We start from the raw sequence: 16,283 nt of genomic DNA, 5'->3' as shown, positions 1-16,283 counted from the left end.
ATAAATAGAAAAGAAATTGATTGGCTAACTAATATATATAGAAAAAATTAGCCGGGCATGGTGGCGCATGCCTGCAGGCCCAGCTACTCGGGAGGCTGAGGCAGCAGGACTGCTTGAGCCCAGGAGTTTGAGGTTGCTGTGAGCTAGGCTGACGCCATGGCACTCTAGCCTGGGCAACAAAGTGAGACTCTGTCTCAAAAAGAAAAAAAAAAAAAAAGAGACCAAGACCCTGTCTCAAAAAAAGTTGTTTCGATTAAACTGTGCTATCGAAATATTTAAGTCTCTAAGTATAGCTTTAAAATAGGATTTATTTCATTAAAAGATAATTTCCTATAGAACTACAATTTTAAAAACTGTATCAAGATGCTATCAATAAAATATTTAATTTCATAAGTAATATTATCATGACATTAGTCTCACTCCATCAAAGTAGTGGCTACTAGCAGAATTAAATCCATATCAATCATATACTTGATTTCAGTATCTTAAATCATATATAGAAAAAACTCATTTTTAATTTTCAACTGCTAAGCACCTATTGGTATTAAGATTTTTTTTTTTGAGACAGAGTCTTGCCTGGGCCAGAGTGCTGTGGCATCAGCCTAGCTCACAGCAACCTCAAACTCCTGGGCTCAAGCAATCCTGCCTCAGCCTCCCAAGTAGCTGGGACTACAGGCATGCACCACCATGCCCAGCTAATTTTTTCTATATATTTCTAGTTGTCCAGCTAATTTCTTTCTATTTTTAGTAGAGACGGAGTCTCACTCTTGCTCAAGGTGGTCTTGAACTCCTGAGTTCAAGCAATCCTCCTGCCTCAGTCTCTCAGAGTGATACAATTACAGGCATGAGTCACCACACTCGGCCTTAACAAGATTTTTTAACAATTTTTACTAATATTGTACAAGACACTGACGTAAAAATGCAACAAAAGAATAAGAAATTCTTGTGTTCTAGTTTTCAGACTTTATTTTATAGAAAGGAAATAATCTCATGTCCTTAGGCCCCTCGTCAAAATTGTAAGGGGCCATAGTTTATACGAAATAGTACATTACAAGGTGTTAATAAAAACAAAACAAACAAAATTAACTCTTGCACAGTTATTTACTGCCTAAATAAGATTTGTCTTCATTTCAATAATATTAACCATTTATACATAATACTAACACAGAGTGCTAAATTTCAGCACAGCAGCAGCAGTACATAGGACAATCCAAGGATTTTACAATTGGAGAAGTATTTGGAAATGAAGAAAATTACTGTCAACTTGAGAAGAGGTATTAGTCATGAAGGATAAAAAAAGATTTCTGTGGACTGACATGCAGCCAAAAAATAATCATGGGGGGACTTCTAAAAAATGTATAAAAAAATAAATTCTTTATAGTATCTTTTAATTGAGGATAATAATGTATTCCCTTGACAGAAATATCACCGTGGGAGAAAAAAATCCAAAAAGTGACAATCATTTCATTAAAAAATCTATTTAACAAATATGTCAAAAATTAATGTGGTATTTTAAAATTACTTCAGGAAGTCCTCCCTTCAAAATCATAAAATATGGTATTGAGTAGTTTTAAAACCAATCTAAAATAAAGATGCAGAACTTACTGCTTGTGCTTGCTTAATAAACTCAAGAATGTCTTCTTTTAAAGCCTGATGAATTTTTGCTGGGCCTTTATCATCCCAGAGACAGACTGCATGCACATCCCTGAAAATATAAACAAACATTAATAATGGAACCAGAACAGAGACAAAATTAAGTTCTGTTTTAGTACACTCTCCATGGATTATACTAGATCAATCCAATGGTGCCTAAATTCATTCACATGACCCACGCACTCTTGTAAGTTGTCTCAAGCATACATTTGTTTCTATTTTGATTTTGTCACTGTTTTCCTCTTTAATTCTCTGCTATTTACTATATAAAATTTAGTTTTAAAAGTATGCCTCTATCTCCTAATCTCATCTCCCAAAGTTAACTGCTATTAATATTTTTCTTGTGAAAAAACAAGTATAAATCCTTTAAATTCCTTAACACAAGAGATGTATACAATTCTGACGTTTTTAAAAACTTAGTCATTTAAATTCCATTAAAGAAAACCTAACTTCCCCATATATTCATTATCCATTTACACATCAATTATCACTGACTCCTCTATTTAAACAAAAACAAAAGCTCTCATAAATTAGGATACAAAAACTCGGAACTTATAAAGCTCAAATTTTACCAAAAGGTCAGTCATTAAAGAAATATATTTAGTACTACTACATGTTCAAAAAATTAATTTCCTTTTTTTTTTTTTGAGACAGGGTCTCACTCTGCTGCCCAGGCCAGGGTGCATGGCACAATCACAGCTAACTGAAGCCTCAAACTCCTGGGCTCAGGCAATCCACCTGCCTCAGCCTCCCAAGTAGCCTGGACTACAGGTGCACACCACAACACCCAGCTAATTTTTCTATTTTTTGTAGAAGTGGGGTCTTGCTATGTTCCCAGGCTGGTCTCAAACTCCTGGCCTCAAACGATCCTCCCACCTCAGCCTCCCAAAGTGCTGGGATTATAGGCATGAGCTACCATGCCTGACGGATTTCTCAGTTACCAAGCTGTAAAGCAGGGAAACTTACAACAAAAGGATAGGGCCATACTTAGGATTCATTCATCCAAATATGTTTCCTAGTGAATCATTTAATGGAGTAAATGAGTAAATAATGGAGCCCCTAATAGAAAAAAACCTCTAATGTCAAAAGAAATCAAAATAGAATATCTCCTCTGAATTATAACATGTCAATAGCCAAATAGTTTGTTTTATAATTCTTAGAGATATCATTATAACTCAAAGTTTTGTCTATTAATTTGAACTTGCTTTTTGTATTTGTAAAACTCAGCTTAATAATGGTATCTAGCCTAGTGCCTATGATGTAGTAAACACACATATATTTGTTAAATAATGACATAATAGGTAACATCTGACTGCTTACTATGTGCCAGACACTATTTTAAGTTTTTTTTAACTCACTGAATCTTCACAGCAGCTCTAATATACTATTTTTATCCCCATCTTACAGATAGGGAAACTGGGGCAAAGAAAGGTTAAATAACAGTCCCAAGATTACACAGTTAGTAGATGGTAGAGCCAAGAAACTGGGTTCGAGAGGTCACACTAAACCAAATTTACTCTTGCACTCCTCCAATCTATTCAACAACTAAAGTGATCTTTTTCATACTCAAATCACATCATATTACCCCATACTTAAAATCCTCTAATGGTTTCCCATAACTCTTTGAATAAATTACAAAATGATCAACTCACTTCTGTATACCTCTGCAGTCTTACCTAATAACAAAGGGAATCTAGAGTCTAAAACAGGAAACTGATATAAAAATTGACTGGTTATAATTCAATATAACTATTATGCCTATAAACAAAAGATGGTTTAGGAACCCAAGGACAGGGTAAGGTTGTAAAAGTGAGAGGTAGAAGGGAAAAGGAAAGGCTTCTTGGAAGAGTTGGTTCCTGAGCTTAAACTCAAAAAATAGGAATTTTTAAGGTAAAGTTGTAAGAAGACAGTAGAGAGGACATTTTATGATAAAATAACAGTATAAGTAACAAACTCTGAATGATTATTATAATTACAGTGAACTACAAGCAAATCAATGTGGCTACCGTGTAAAGAAGGAAGTGGGGAGAAATAGGGAAGAAACCAGGTAACTCAACCACTTTTTAGCCCTTGCATTCATTCAGTCACAGTCTTAATTATATCCATCACTGAAATGTCTCTCCAATTTGGACATTTCCGTCCATCACCATTACCACAGTCAAAGTCACCATCATTCCTTACATAGTTTACTGCAGTATATGTAGACTGCTTACTATGTGCCAGGCACTTCACATTGACTCATGTGTTAGTTTAGGTCTTCCAAGAAGCAGATGGGATTAGAAACGTACAAGATTTATTATTGAGAGAAGAAGGAAAATGAAAAATGAGCTAGAGAAAGCTGGGCAAGCGATAAGCCCCACAATGTAGGTCTGATCCCTGTAGAGAAGACAAGGAAGGAAGGTCGAGCAAGCAGCAAGAATCAGTGCAGTTCTAAGAATGTTTGGTAAACCTGTTGAAGAGTTTTGAGGCCGAAGTCACCCATCAGAGAAGTCCTGTGCCTACCTAAAATAGGCCTACCTTAGTATACATGCTATACTCAAACCATTGCTGGATATATGTCAGAAGGGCTCAAACATGACTTCAGTCTCATAAGGCAAGAGGGAATGGTATGGTGCAGGTGGTGGAGTCATGAAGCTCCCCTTCCTTATTGAAGGAAGAGTCAAACTTTGAACAGTTTGGTACATCTTCTCCAGCTCTCTTTTCTCAAACCTTCAGGTACACCTAATACATCGCTCCACTAGCGAAGAATGTCCTCAATGTACTCTTTTCAAAACCTATTATCTACTACCACAACACAATAGGACATGTTAAATCTCCTGATACACATTTTGAGAACTATCCTTGAGGAATGTATTATGACAACATAAAGTCTCCTATTGTCCTCTCCCTAATCTTACTCTCCTCCATACCTCCACGTAAGTTAACTAAGCCTGAATTTGTTTTCAAATTTCAGCATTATAAGGATTTTTGAACTTTTAGAAATCATATCAAATAGTAATTTTTTCAAATAATTTTTTCACTCAACATTGTTTCTGATACTTTACTCATATAGGTGCATGTGGTTCTAGTCATGCACTCTACTATTATATCAAATGTTATACCCTAAGATAAAAAGGAAGAAGTAATAGTGAGCAATAAATATATGAAATTAAGTCTGAATGGATAAGAACATGCTCTTCTGGAATATATAACCAAAGTACTTTTTAAAAGAGCATGCTATAAGGGAAATTCTTTTTAAATATTTAACTATATTAGAAAAATCTAGGAGTTGAAGAGTAGGAGGAGGAGGAAATAAAAGCTTTTCAAAGATTTTAAGGGGGCAGAGACAAAGGACAGGAGAAGAATCAAGATGTGAAAACAAAGGTTTCAGTTTCCTTGTGTAGAAAAGAAGAAGAAATAGCGTGACCTTGGTGTGATACCACCATATGCTTCTGAGAGCAAGAAACAGGAAAGTACCTACTAATGGAAGTGAACTTTCAAATTAATAAAAACAAGGAAAAGGAAAATGAAAGAATAATATCAAATAAATGATAAAGTTATAGAAGTAATAAAAACAAGAATAGGGGGTCGTAAGATTAAACCTGAACTGAGTAACTTACCCCATTTGAAAACAGTATGCCTTTCAAAAGGACAAATAGTATATGATTCCACTTATATGAGTTACTTAGATAGGCAAATTCACAGACAAAAAGTAGAATGGAGGTTACCAGGAGCTGGGGGAGGGGCATGGGGAATTACTGTTTAATGCATACAGAGCTTCTCTTTGGAATGATAAAGAAGCTCAGGGAATGGATAGTGCTGATGTTTGCACAACATTAAGAATATAATTAGGCCGGTGCGGTGGCTCACGCCTGTAATCCTAGCACTCTGGGTGGCCAAGGCGGACGGATTGCTTGAGGTCAGGAGTTCGAAACCAGCCTGAAAAAGAGCAAGACCCCCGTCTCTACTATAAATAGAAAGAAAGTAATTGGCCAACTAATATATATAGAAAAAATTAGCCGGGCATGGTGGCGCATGCCTGTAGTCCCAGCTACTCGGGAGGCTGAGGCAGCAGGATTGCTTGAGCCCAGGAGTTTGAGGTTGCTGTGAGCTAGGCTGACGCCATGGCACTCGCTCTAGCCTGGGCAACAAAGTGAAACTCTGTCTCAAAAAAAAAAAAAAAAAAAAAAAAAAAAAAAGAATATAATTAATGCCACTGAATTGTACACTTAAAAATGGTTCAGGCCGGGCGCGGTGGCTCACGCCTGTAATCCTAGCTCTCTGGGAGGCCGAGGCGGGCGGATTGCTCAAGGTCAGGAGTTCAAAACCAGCCTGAGCAAGAGCGAGACCCCGTCTCTACTATAAATAGAAAGAAATTAATTGGCCAACTGATATATATATATAAAAAAATTAGCCGGGCATGGTGGCGCATTCCTGTAGTCCCAGCTACTCGGGAGGCTGAGGCAGAAGGATCGCTCGAGCCCAGGAGTTTGAGGTTGCTGTGAGCTAGGCTGACGCCACGGCACTCACTCTAGCCTGGGCAACAAAGCGAGACTCTGTCTCAAAAAAAAAAAAAAAAAAATGGTTCAGGCCGGGCGCGGTGGCTCATGTCTCTAATCCTAGCAGTCTAGGATGCCAAGGCGGGAGGATCACTCAAGGACAGAAGTCTGAGACCACCATGAACAAGAGCAAGACCCCGTCTCTACTAAAAATAGAAAGAAATTATCTGGACAACTAAAAACATATAGAAAAAGTTAGCCGGGCATGGTGGCACATGCCTGTAGTCCCAGCTACTTGGGAGGCTGAGGCAGAAGGATTGCTTATGCCCAGGAGTTTGAGATTGCTGTGAGCTAGGCTGATGCCTTGGCACTCTAGCCCAGGCAACAGAGCAAGACTGTGTCTCTAAAAAACAAAAAAAAGTGATTCAAATGATAAATTTTACATAATATATGTTTACATGTACACTACACAATATACTACATATAGACATTTTGTAATGTCTATTTATAATACATACCAAAATATAAGGTAGGAATAATTAGAAATGTAAGAACTTCACATAAATACATTGGAATACTTTAACACATCCTGTATCAATTAGGATGCACTCAACTAAAAACTTTAAACTAAGTTAACATCAGCTTAAACTATTAAGAGGTTATTTTTCTTATATAACAAGAGGTCTAGAGGTAGGCAATTGTTGGTGTCTCTTCAGAGACTCACCAGGATCTTTTCCTTTCTACTCTGCCATCTTAGGATGTTAGTCTCTTACCCCTGTGACTCTTATGGGGGGAAAAGGAAAGACTGTGCTAGGCACATTAGTTTAATTCATCTGGAAAGTAAAACCTTTCCTAGGAACCTCCTGCAGACCTATTTGCCAGAATTGTGTCACACTGCCACCTTAGTAATAAGGAAGTAGTAGTAAAATTTCCCAAGAAGGGAAATTTTAAAGTTATCTAGCCTCTCTAGTGGAAGGTATGCAAGGAAAAGAGATCCTGGAATGAGCGTTGGCTAAACTAATGAACAGTGTGGACCACAAAATTCTCCTCATTTGAAAATCTAGTAGAAGCCGGGCGCAGTGGCTCACACCTCTAATTCTAGCATTCTGGAAGGCCAAGGTGGGAGGATCGCTCAAGGTCAGGAGTTTGAGACCAGACTGAGCAAAAGCGAGACCCCGTTTCTACTAAAAATAGAAAGAAATTAATTGGCCAACTAAAAATATATAGAAAAAATTAGCCGGGCAGGGTGGCACGTGCCTGTAGTCCCAGCTACTCGGGATGCTGAGGCAATAGGATCGCTTGAGCCCAGGAGTTTGAGGTTGCTGTGAGCTAGGTTGATGCCACAGCACTCTAGCCCAGGCAACAGAGTGAGACTCTGACTCAAAAAAAAAAACAAAAAACAAAAAAAACCAAAAATCTAGTAGAAAAAAATTAAGGACATTGAAGAATTTTAAAAATATAGTTAATAAGGATAATTAAGAGATTATTATGAGAACAACTGTCTACCAACAAATTGGAAAACCTAGAAGAAATAGATAAATTCCTGGACACATATATAACGTACCAAGATTGAACCACAAAGAAATAAAAAACCAGCATGGAGGTCTGCGGTTTCGGCTGATCCTCTAAAGGGGTATCTGTCATTTGTGACCTTAAGGGCGTCTTGATTTGGGTTAGGTAGGAGAATGTAGATTCACAGCAATAAATGGTTGAAAGAAAGCATTTTGGGGGCATGTTGGGGGCATGTTAATTCCCAAAGTCAGTGAAACTTTCATTGTACTCTCCAATTAATTGGTCTGTAACAGCTACATATTCTTCAAATGATTTCACATGTATCATCCTGCGCATCAATTACCTTTGCTAACTGGGGAAAATATTCCTCTGAAATTTCCTTTTGAGTAAGTGTTTTGAACAAAAATAGCTTTTATCAAAATGCTTGGACTTTTTTTGGCCACATATATAAAGATTTAGTTTTACCTTGCAAAGAAATATTCAAGTCATTTTGATTTGATATGGTATCACACAAAAATACCGCATTCCTATAGAACTACAGAAATCTTTGAATAATTCACCCTGCTGATTCTGTTTTTCATAAAATTTAACTATCTTTGTCGCAGACATAAAATATTTGCTAGCACCTGTCCCTGCAACAGCCACCACATTTTAGAATGATATGGCAAATCCACACTGAATACCTCATCTCTCAACTTTAGTATGTTATGAAACTGATGATGCTGTGTTGCATGTGCATGAATATAGTTAATAATACTTATAACTTGTTGCCAAGTGTCACTTAAAATAGTAGCTTTAGCACAGAGATTTTGCTAATACAAGATATAATGAAAAGAAATGAGAGCATATGGGTTTGTTCATACTTTCTTGATCTGTGCAATAGACTTCATGTTTTCCTGTCATAGAAGGTGTACAGTCTATACATTCACTAAATTTACCAAATTTAGTCCAACTTCATGACATGTATCTTGAAAGTGTTTGAAGGTATCTATTCCCTGTGTTCTGTTCACAAGAGTGCCCAAAGCGAGTAACTCTTCATAGCAAATACAATCCTGTTATAAATGAAGTATAGAACTTGCGTTGAGTCGGCAGTATCAGTTGATTAATCCAAAATGATTGAATAATATATATATATTTCCTTCTGAAGTATTGCATGAAGTTGTTAAGTTGAAGGCTAATTCATGCTACTGATCAGTTACAGTTCTCCTTGAAAGAGGCAGTTGTTAGTACTTTGAAATGTTATAGAGGTCTAAGCATCCTACAACTTTGACAATGCATTCTTTCACAATTTCTAAATCACTGAATGGCTTCTCTTTTTTCCCCAAATATATAAGCTACTTTATAAGTCACTTCAGTGGCATTATTTCTAGGTCTTATTGCTGCTTGAAAGAATTGACTTTGTTTTTGCTTTTCATCTTTTAATTTCTGCATACAACCTTCCATGCCTCTCCCTCTAATTTAAAATATTAATATTTTGTGGTCCTTATGAAAGTTATAATGCTGGTAAGCATTGAATTTCTTTAATGTTGATATTGTAGCATTACAAAGCAAGCAAATCATCTTATCTTTAGGAGAAACAAGATAAAATTGCAATTCCCAATTCTCATTTAATAATTTGTTTTCTTCCTTCAGCATTCTCTTGGTCTTGACATAATGGGCTGTTAAGCAGACAAAATTAAAAAATACTGTCGAGCTGTGCAAAAAATTCCACCTCAAACAGAAACACAGTGCACTGTTGTCAAAAGCTGATAACAGACTGGCATACTCAACCCCCAAAAAGTATTGCCAACAGCCTCATGTAGTAGTAGTGCCAGTCAGATGGGGGAAGTTAGAACTAAATCATGAGTGTAGCAGCCCTAATTTAGCCCTATGGCTTACTAATGTCCTAATTGTGCTTATCAATCTAGGAGGATTATTTTGTTGAAACTTATTTTATTCTTTGATATCTTAAATACATTCATTTTAAAAATAAGATAAAAATATAAAGATGAACAAAAATGCATTAATAAAAATAAAATAATTTGTTCTATAAAATTTGGATTCAGTCATAAGGCTACATTTAAGGACCTAGGAGGCCACATGTAACCTATGGCTGCAGGTTCCCCATGCCCCTTTTTTGTCAGGAGTACTTAGAGAACAAGCATTATTCTAGATGATAAATCATATCAACACAGACTGGCAAAAACACAAACAACAAAATCCCGACCACACTCAACATATTATTCATGAAACAGTTTAATCAAATAATTTAAGAAAAACTTAACATATATATGAATGCTATAAAACTTTAAAAAGCCTCAGCTGTTTCTTACTGAACTTTAATTTCTCAAAGGGGAGAATTATAGATATAACTGAGATGATGCAAGTTCTACGTTATTTAGGAAATTAGAATATTCTCTATGTGATAAAGCGAGAAAATGAGCATAACAGCTCCATACCCATAGGCTATGCAATCATACATTTACAATTCAGTGATATATTTCACTGGTGTGCTGAAAAAAGTTATTATAGCAGGCCTGAGACTGCTGCAATCTTTAGAAAGACCTGTTTGCAAGGCTGGCCCTTGGCTGGCATCTGGGAATCTGGATTTTGGAAGGATTCTCACCATTTCTTTATAAGAATGGCTTGCTATACCTAAACTGTTTACACAGAGAGTGTGATTTTTTTTTCATCCTGAGGACCTAAGTATCTTGAGGATATTGATCTTGAGTATTCTAAGGACACTTGCCCAACACTGTGATTTATGGTGAACACTTCCTTTCCTTCTGGGAGTCTGGAATTCTGGTATGTGTCAGGTAGAATGTGCTTATGTGGCCAGCCCCCAATAAAAACCTTGGGCACTAAGTCTGTAATGAGCTTCCCTGGCAGACAAAATTTTATGTGTTGTCACAATTAGTTGCTAGAGGAATTAAGTTAATCCTGTGTGACTCCTCTGGACATTTGGAAGCTTGTACATGGTTTCCTCCTGGACCCTGGCACATGTATCTTTTCTCTTTGTTGATTTTACTTTGCATCTTTCTCTGTAACAAATCGTAGCCATGAGGCTGGATGCAGTGGCTCACCCCTGTAATCCTAGCACTCTGGAGGGCTGAGGCGGACGGATCCTTTGAGCTCAGGAATTCGAGACCAGCCTGAGCAAGAGCAAGACCTCATCTCTACTAAAAATAGAAAGAAATTGGCTCAACAACTAAAAATATAGAGAAAAAATCAGCCGGGCATGGTGGCACATGCCTGTAGTCCCAGCTACCTGGGAGGCTGAGGCAGGAGGATTGCTTGAGGCCAGGAGTGTGAGGCTGCTGTGAGCCAGGCTGACACAATGGCACTCTAACCCAGGCAACAGAGGGAGACTCTGTCTCAAAAAAAAAAAAAAAAAAAAAATCAAGGCCGGCACGGTGGCTCACGCCTGTAATCCTAGCACTCTGGGAGGCCGAGGCGGGCGGATTGCTCGAGGTCAGGAGTTCAAAACCAGCCTCAGCAAGAGTGAGACCCCATCTCTACTATAAATAGAAAGAAAGTAATTGGCCAACTAATATATAGAGAAAAAATTAGCCGGGCATAGTGGCACATGCCTGTAGTCCCAGCTACTCGGGAAGCTGAGGCAGGAGGATCACTTGAGCCCAGGAGTTTGAGGTTGCTGTGAGCTAGGCTGACGCCAGGGCACTCACTATAGCCTGGGCAACAAAGCAAGACTCTGTCTCAAAAAAAAAAAAAAAAAAAAATCATAGCCACGAATTTAAGTATATGGTGAGTCTAATGGGTCTTCCTAGCAGTCACTGAACCTAAGGGTGGTGTTGGAACTGCTGACACCATTGGTGTCAGTGTCAGAAGTGGGATTCATGAGAAAGAAAGGAGCAGTAGGATGAGAAATGCTGGTATAAAATCATTCATGGTATGAAACAGCAGTGGAGCTCTGTCTACCAAAATTACGTCTTTCAAATTACCTATGAAATCTGAAAATGATAGCCAACTCTCCTGGGATTAGAACTACCTCATTCCCCAGGCTATTTCTGGCCATGCTGACTTAAGAGAGGAGAAAAAAAGCATAGCATAAATATCTTTGGCTTTTGTTCTCACCTCCAGGTGGGAGAGAAAAGGCCTGCAAGTTCCCAAGGGTGAGTTTTGGGTGGATCAAAAATGTTAAGTTTGTATTGCTGGTCAGGCGCGGTGGCTCACACATGTAATCTTAGCACTCTGGGAGGCGGAGGCGGATGGATCCTTTGAGCTCGGGAGTTTGAGACCAGCCTGAGCAAGAGTGAGACCCGTCTTTACTAAAAATAGAAAGAAATTAGCTGGACAACTAAAAATATATAGAAAAAATTAGCCGGGGATGGTGGCGCATGCCTGTAGTTCCAGCTACTCAGGAGGCTGAGGCAGAAGGATTGCGTGAACCCAGGAGTTTGAGGTTGCTGTGAGCTAGGCTGACGCCATGGCACTCTGGCCTGGGCAACAGAGTGAGACTATGTCTCAAAAAAAAAAAAAAAGTTTGTACTGCTCTCTCTTGTAAGTATGAAAAAGTAATAGCTAAATCAGAGCCCAGGGCTGGAGCAAAGCTTTAGATAAACTCGGGGAGAAAAGGGAGTAGAGGGAGAGAACAATTACAGCTGTTTCTTCAGACTAGCAGCAGCTACCACAGCAGTCGCTCCCTACCCCTTACATTCCAGTCAGGATTTCCCAGCAGCTGTAAATACTGAATTTATTGCTAGAGGTGTGATTAAATTTAAAATAAGACAAAGAAACAAAAGTAGGCGGTGGTGTTTAAAATATGGCGTTGTATTTTGTAGCTATTGCATCCAGACGTATGCTAAACAGTGATATAACATGTTTTTTTTGTTTTGTTTTGTTTTTTTTTTGAGACGGAGTCTCGCTTTGTTGCCCAGGCTAGAGTGAGTGCCGTGGCGTCAGCCTAGCTCACAGCAACCTCAAACTCCTGGGCTCAAGCAATCCTGCTGCCTCAGCCTCCTGAGTACCTGGGACTACAGGCATGCGCCACCATGGCCAGCTAATTTTTTCTATATAGATTAGTTGGCCAATTAATTTCTTTCTATTTATAGTAGAGACGGGGTCTCGCTCTTGCTCAGGTTGGTTTTGAACTCCTGACCTCGAGCAATCCTCCCGCCTCGGCCTCCCAGAGTGCTAGGATTACAGGCGTGAGCCACTGCGCCTGGCTGATATAACATATTATATGCTGGTCATTTTATAAATGCTAGAGGGATTATCTCAGTCAGGTAAACTAGACAGAATCTTACTTTTTCTGCTGATGAAGGGATTGAAATTCAAACTCTTTTGAGTACTGGGAACAGAGTTAAGTCTCCATAATCAATGTTTGATTTTTACCTACTGGTGCCTCTGGAAAAAGGGAGACAATATGAAAACAAAGGAAATCTGGGCTAGAAATACACTTTTAGAGTTCTAAAACACAGTTATTTCGCTGCTACTGAGCTCTTTAGAGGCTGATGATTTTCCAGCCTGATGTGCATATTTTTGAGCAGATCAATTTGGATTCTAAGACTGACAAGATAAATAGGGCTTAGGCCAGTCTTGTCACCTGGACTTAGAACATGACAGTGAGGCTTATAGCATCTTTGCTTTGCTGCTGCCAAAGAACACATTAACTTTTTTAGAATACTGAATTCACAGATCTTAACTTCCTGGATCTGACAGTATCAGGTTTCTAGCTGAAACCTGATACTGTCTGCTACTAGGCCATTTCAACCTCAACACAAGCTGTGCTGAACTGAAAGCAGGTATATGCTTAATAAATAGGACTTTGCCTCAAAGACTATTGAAGATGGAAAAGGCACATTTCTGTGGAGCCATAAACTTTGAAAACATCATGGATTCTGGCTGGACCATATCAACAATTTCGGAAGCTCACAGAAAAAGGCTTATTCTCTGATAAGATCATCTGAAATCAAGCTGCTGATTGGTCTTATATACGTGATATGGATACTACCTGCATTCCTAAGCTTGTGGTTCCTGCCAAAAGCTGCAAGTTGGAAGACAGCACATCACAAGGAGTGTAACCCCTTAACCCAGTCCCTACAGGTTGAACTTTGAGCCCTTCTCGAGATGTCTCATTGCTACTGACTTGTGTTTGGCTTTCTGGATTAGTTACAGTTTGCAAAACAGATTAATAACCTGGCTCTATTTCTCTCACCTTCCTCTCACCACTCCTGGTATACGCATCTTAGTAAGACAATCTGGTTATTAAATACAGCTTCCCCCAGAAAGAAACTGATTTTTTCTAGGCTACTCACTAGATAAATGATCAGGACAAAATGGGTGGGAGGTAACATAAACCCATTTTGAAAAGTTTTGAAAATTCAGGATTTTGTCCTAACCAATTCCTAACCATGATTATGTCTTTTTAATAAAGTTGTATAAAAATGTTTTTCTGGAAAAAAAATGCTTTTATTTTCTTGCAGGTCTGGATGATTAGAAAAAATGAAGTTTTCATTACTAAATGGGATACACTGACTTTCACGTACAGTTTTGTTCCTTTGAGATTAGGTTTCACCACATTTCCCAGATTGGTCTCAAACTCTTGGGCTCAAGCAATCCTCCCACCTCAGCCTCCCAGGTAGCTGGGATTACAGTTGTGAGCCACTGCACCTAGCTGCTACGCTAATTTTATAATGGAGAAAAAACAAAACCTATCACCTGGGAAGGCACAGGGGAGGAGGACATTAATGATTTTTGCTTTTCAGAACTAATCCTGAAAGCTTTTCCCTCTTCCTAAAGGGAATCTCTCAGTGTTGCCTTTCCAAGCTGCTGTAATTTTACTTATTTATTTGTTTTTGACAACTGGTAATCAATTTATTAAAACAGTTGACCTAAGCATCTGCAATGGTGACCTCAACCCTCAACTCCTCACTCAATACTGATGGAAGTAATCTGCTTAACGATCTTAGACAGACTGTGCAAGTCAATGTGTCACTTGATGATTCTCATCTGGAAGCGATCCCAAGTCTTAGAACCTTTACCACAAGGTGGTTTTCTTGTAGTGATTCTCAAAGTGTTGGCAGACATCCAAACTTGTCCTTTTACTTTGAGATTATTTTCCTTTGTGCCTCTGATCAAGTCAGCACACACCTTCTCCATGGATTTTACGTTGCTGCTAGTTAGCGTAATTCTAATTTGGTGAACTGCCATCTCTGGCTCCACGGGTGTTTTTCCAGTATTTTTAAAAGCCATAGCTGCGCTGACCTGTTCCTCACCAAGAGCGAACAGCGGTAAGTCGGGAGCAGAAGCAGGCACACCATGCTTCTGCTGCACCTGCGACCATGTCTTCCTCCAAAAGCGTGAGTACTTTTAAATGAAACTGACTGCCAAGCTTACCATCACACCTAATGGCACTATGAGACAGCAGGGAACAGCCCCAGCTTCTTCATTTCCCATGCAGAAAACCTCCAGATATCATTCACTCTAGTGAAACAAATGAATAGGTGTGATGGATAAGCAAAACTGTTTGGAACTAACTGCCTTAAGGCAGTCAACCTGAAACCAAGGCCTGAAATGAATGAACTAGACTAGTTTGGGAACCCTAGAATGAAAGGCCCCATGGTAGGAGGCCACACACAGGTAAACCTATAATAGCTGACTAATGTATACATGGCTTGGGGTACCCTAACAATTTTAAACTCTTTGTTTCCAGGGGTTCCACATATACCCTCTGGGATTATATTTGTGTATGTACCCTATCATAACACTGCCTCAATCCTGGAAGGTTTTCAGATCTGCTTCAATTTACTGGCCTTAGCTGTGCTCTTCTGAGTTGACACTGGAGGCCATATTTTAAAAGGTTCATACAGAAACTTAAGGAGAAAGCCATTTGGTTTTCTAAGGTAAACCTTATGGTAAATGGGATTTGTTTTAGCTAGCTAAATCCAAGGCATAACTGAGATCAAAACTATAGGTCAGTCTTGTCCTGCTGCAAGGGGTGTGGAGGGAGGCATACTGACAATACTTTTGCTGTAAAGACATTTTGGCCAAAGGCCAAGAGTTAACACATCAGACCTGAGATTGCATTCCTTAGAATAGCCTGCTTGTAAGGTTAGCTCTTGGCTGGTAACTTAGAACTTGAACTTAGAACTTGTTTCCTACACTTACATAAAACCTTCTTGAAATGATAAAAGTGGCTCACTGTACCTAAACTGTTTATACAAACAATGTGGTTATACTGATTTTGGTTCATGCCAGGCAGAGACTGCCTATGTGACCAGCCCCCATAGAAACCCTGGGCACTGAGTCTCTACGAGCTTCCCCGATAAACAACACATCACACATGTCGTCAATCTTTTTGCTAGAAAAATTAAGTGTGTCCTGTGTGACTCCCGTGGGAGAGGACTCTTGGAAGCTTGTGCTTATTTTTTACCAAATTTCACCCCGTGTGCCTTTTCCTTTTGCTGATTTTGCTATGTATCCTTTCACTGTAATATATCATAACTGTGAGTATCACTTTATGTTCAGTCCTGGGAGTCACCTAGCAAATCACTGAACCTGGGGCATGTCTTAGGACCCAACACCACACTACTAGTAATTTTTAATAGGTAAGCAGACCAATCTAGAGTTGTACATTCCATTTGAAAAAGATCACCAAAATTTCCTTTATGTTAGCAAACAGAATTAATGGATTACTTA

The 16,283-nt window shown here is 38.8% G+C and overlaps 1 protein-coding gene and 1 pseudogene across 3 annotated transcripts in view; both read right to left on the bottom strand.

Moving 5' to 3' along the window:
• The window catches only part of CUL5 (cullin 5), a 96,310-nt gene that overhangs the window by 55,327 nt on the left and 24,700 nt on the right, over positions 1-16,283 (bottom strand). For all 3 annotated transcript variants that reach the window (XM_076002482.1, XM_076002484.1, XM_076002483.1), the window contains one exon: positions 1,606-1,705. In XM_076002482.1, coding sequence (XP_075858597.1) covers positions 1,606-1,705 — 100 coding nt within the window. The remainder of the gene's footprint in view (positions 1-1,605; positions 1,706-16,283) is intronic.
• On the bottom strand, positions 6,216-16,274 carry LOC105876114 (small ribosomal subunit protein uS10-like; annotated as a pseudogene).

Source organism: Microcebus murinus, chromosome 4, assembly GCF_040939455.1.
Source record: "Microcebus murinus isolate Inina chromosome 4, M.murinus_Inina_mat1.0, whole genome shotgun sequence".
Lineage (NCBI taxonomy): Eukaryota > Metazoa > Chordata > Mammalia > Primates > Cheirogaleidae > Microcebus > Microcebus murinus.
The sequence above is the reverse complement of the archived record's forward strand: the minus strand, read 5'-3'. Positions and strand labels throughout refer to the sequence as shown.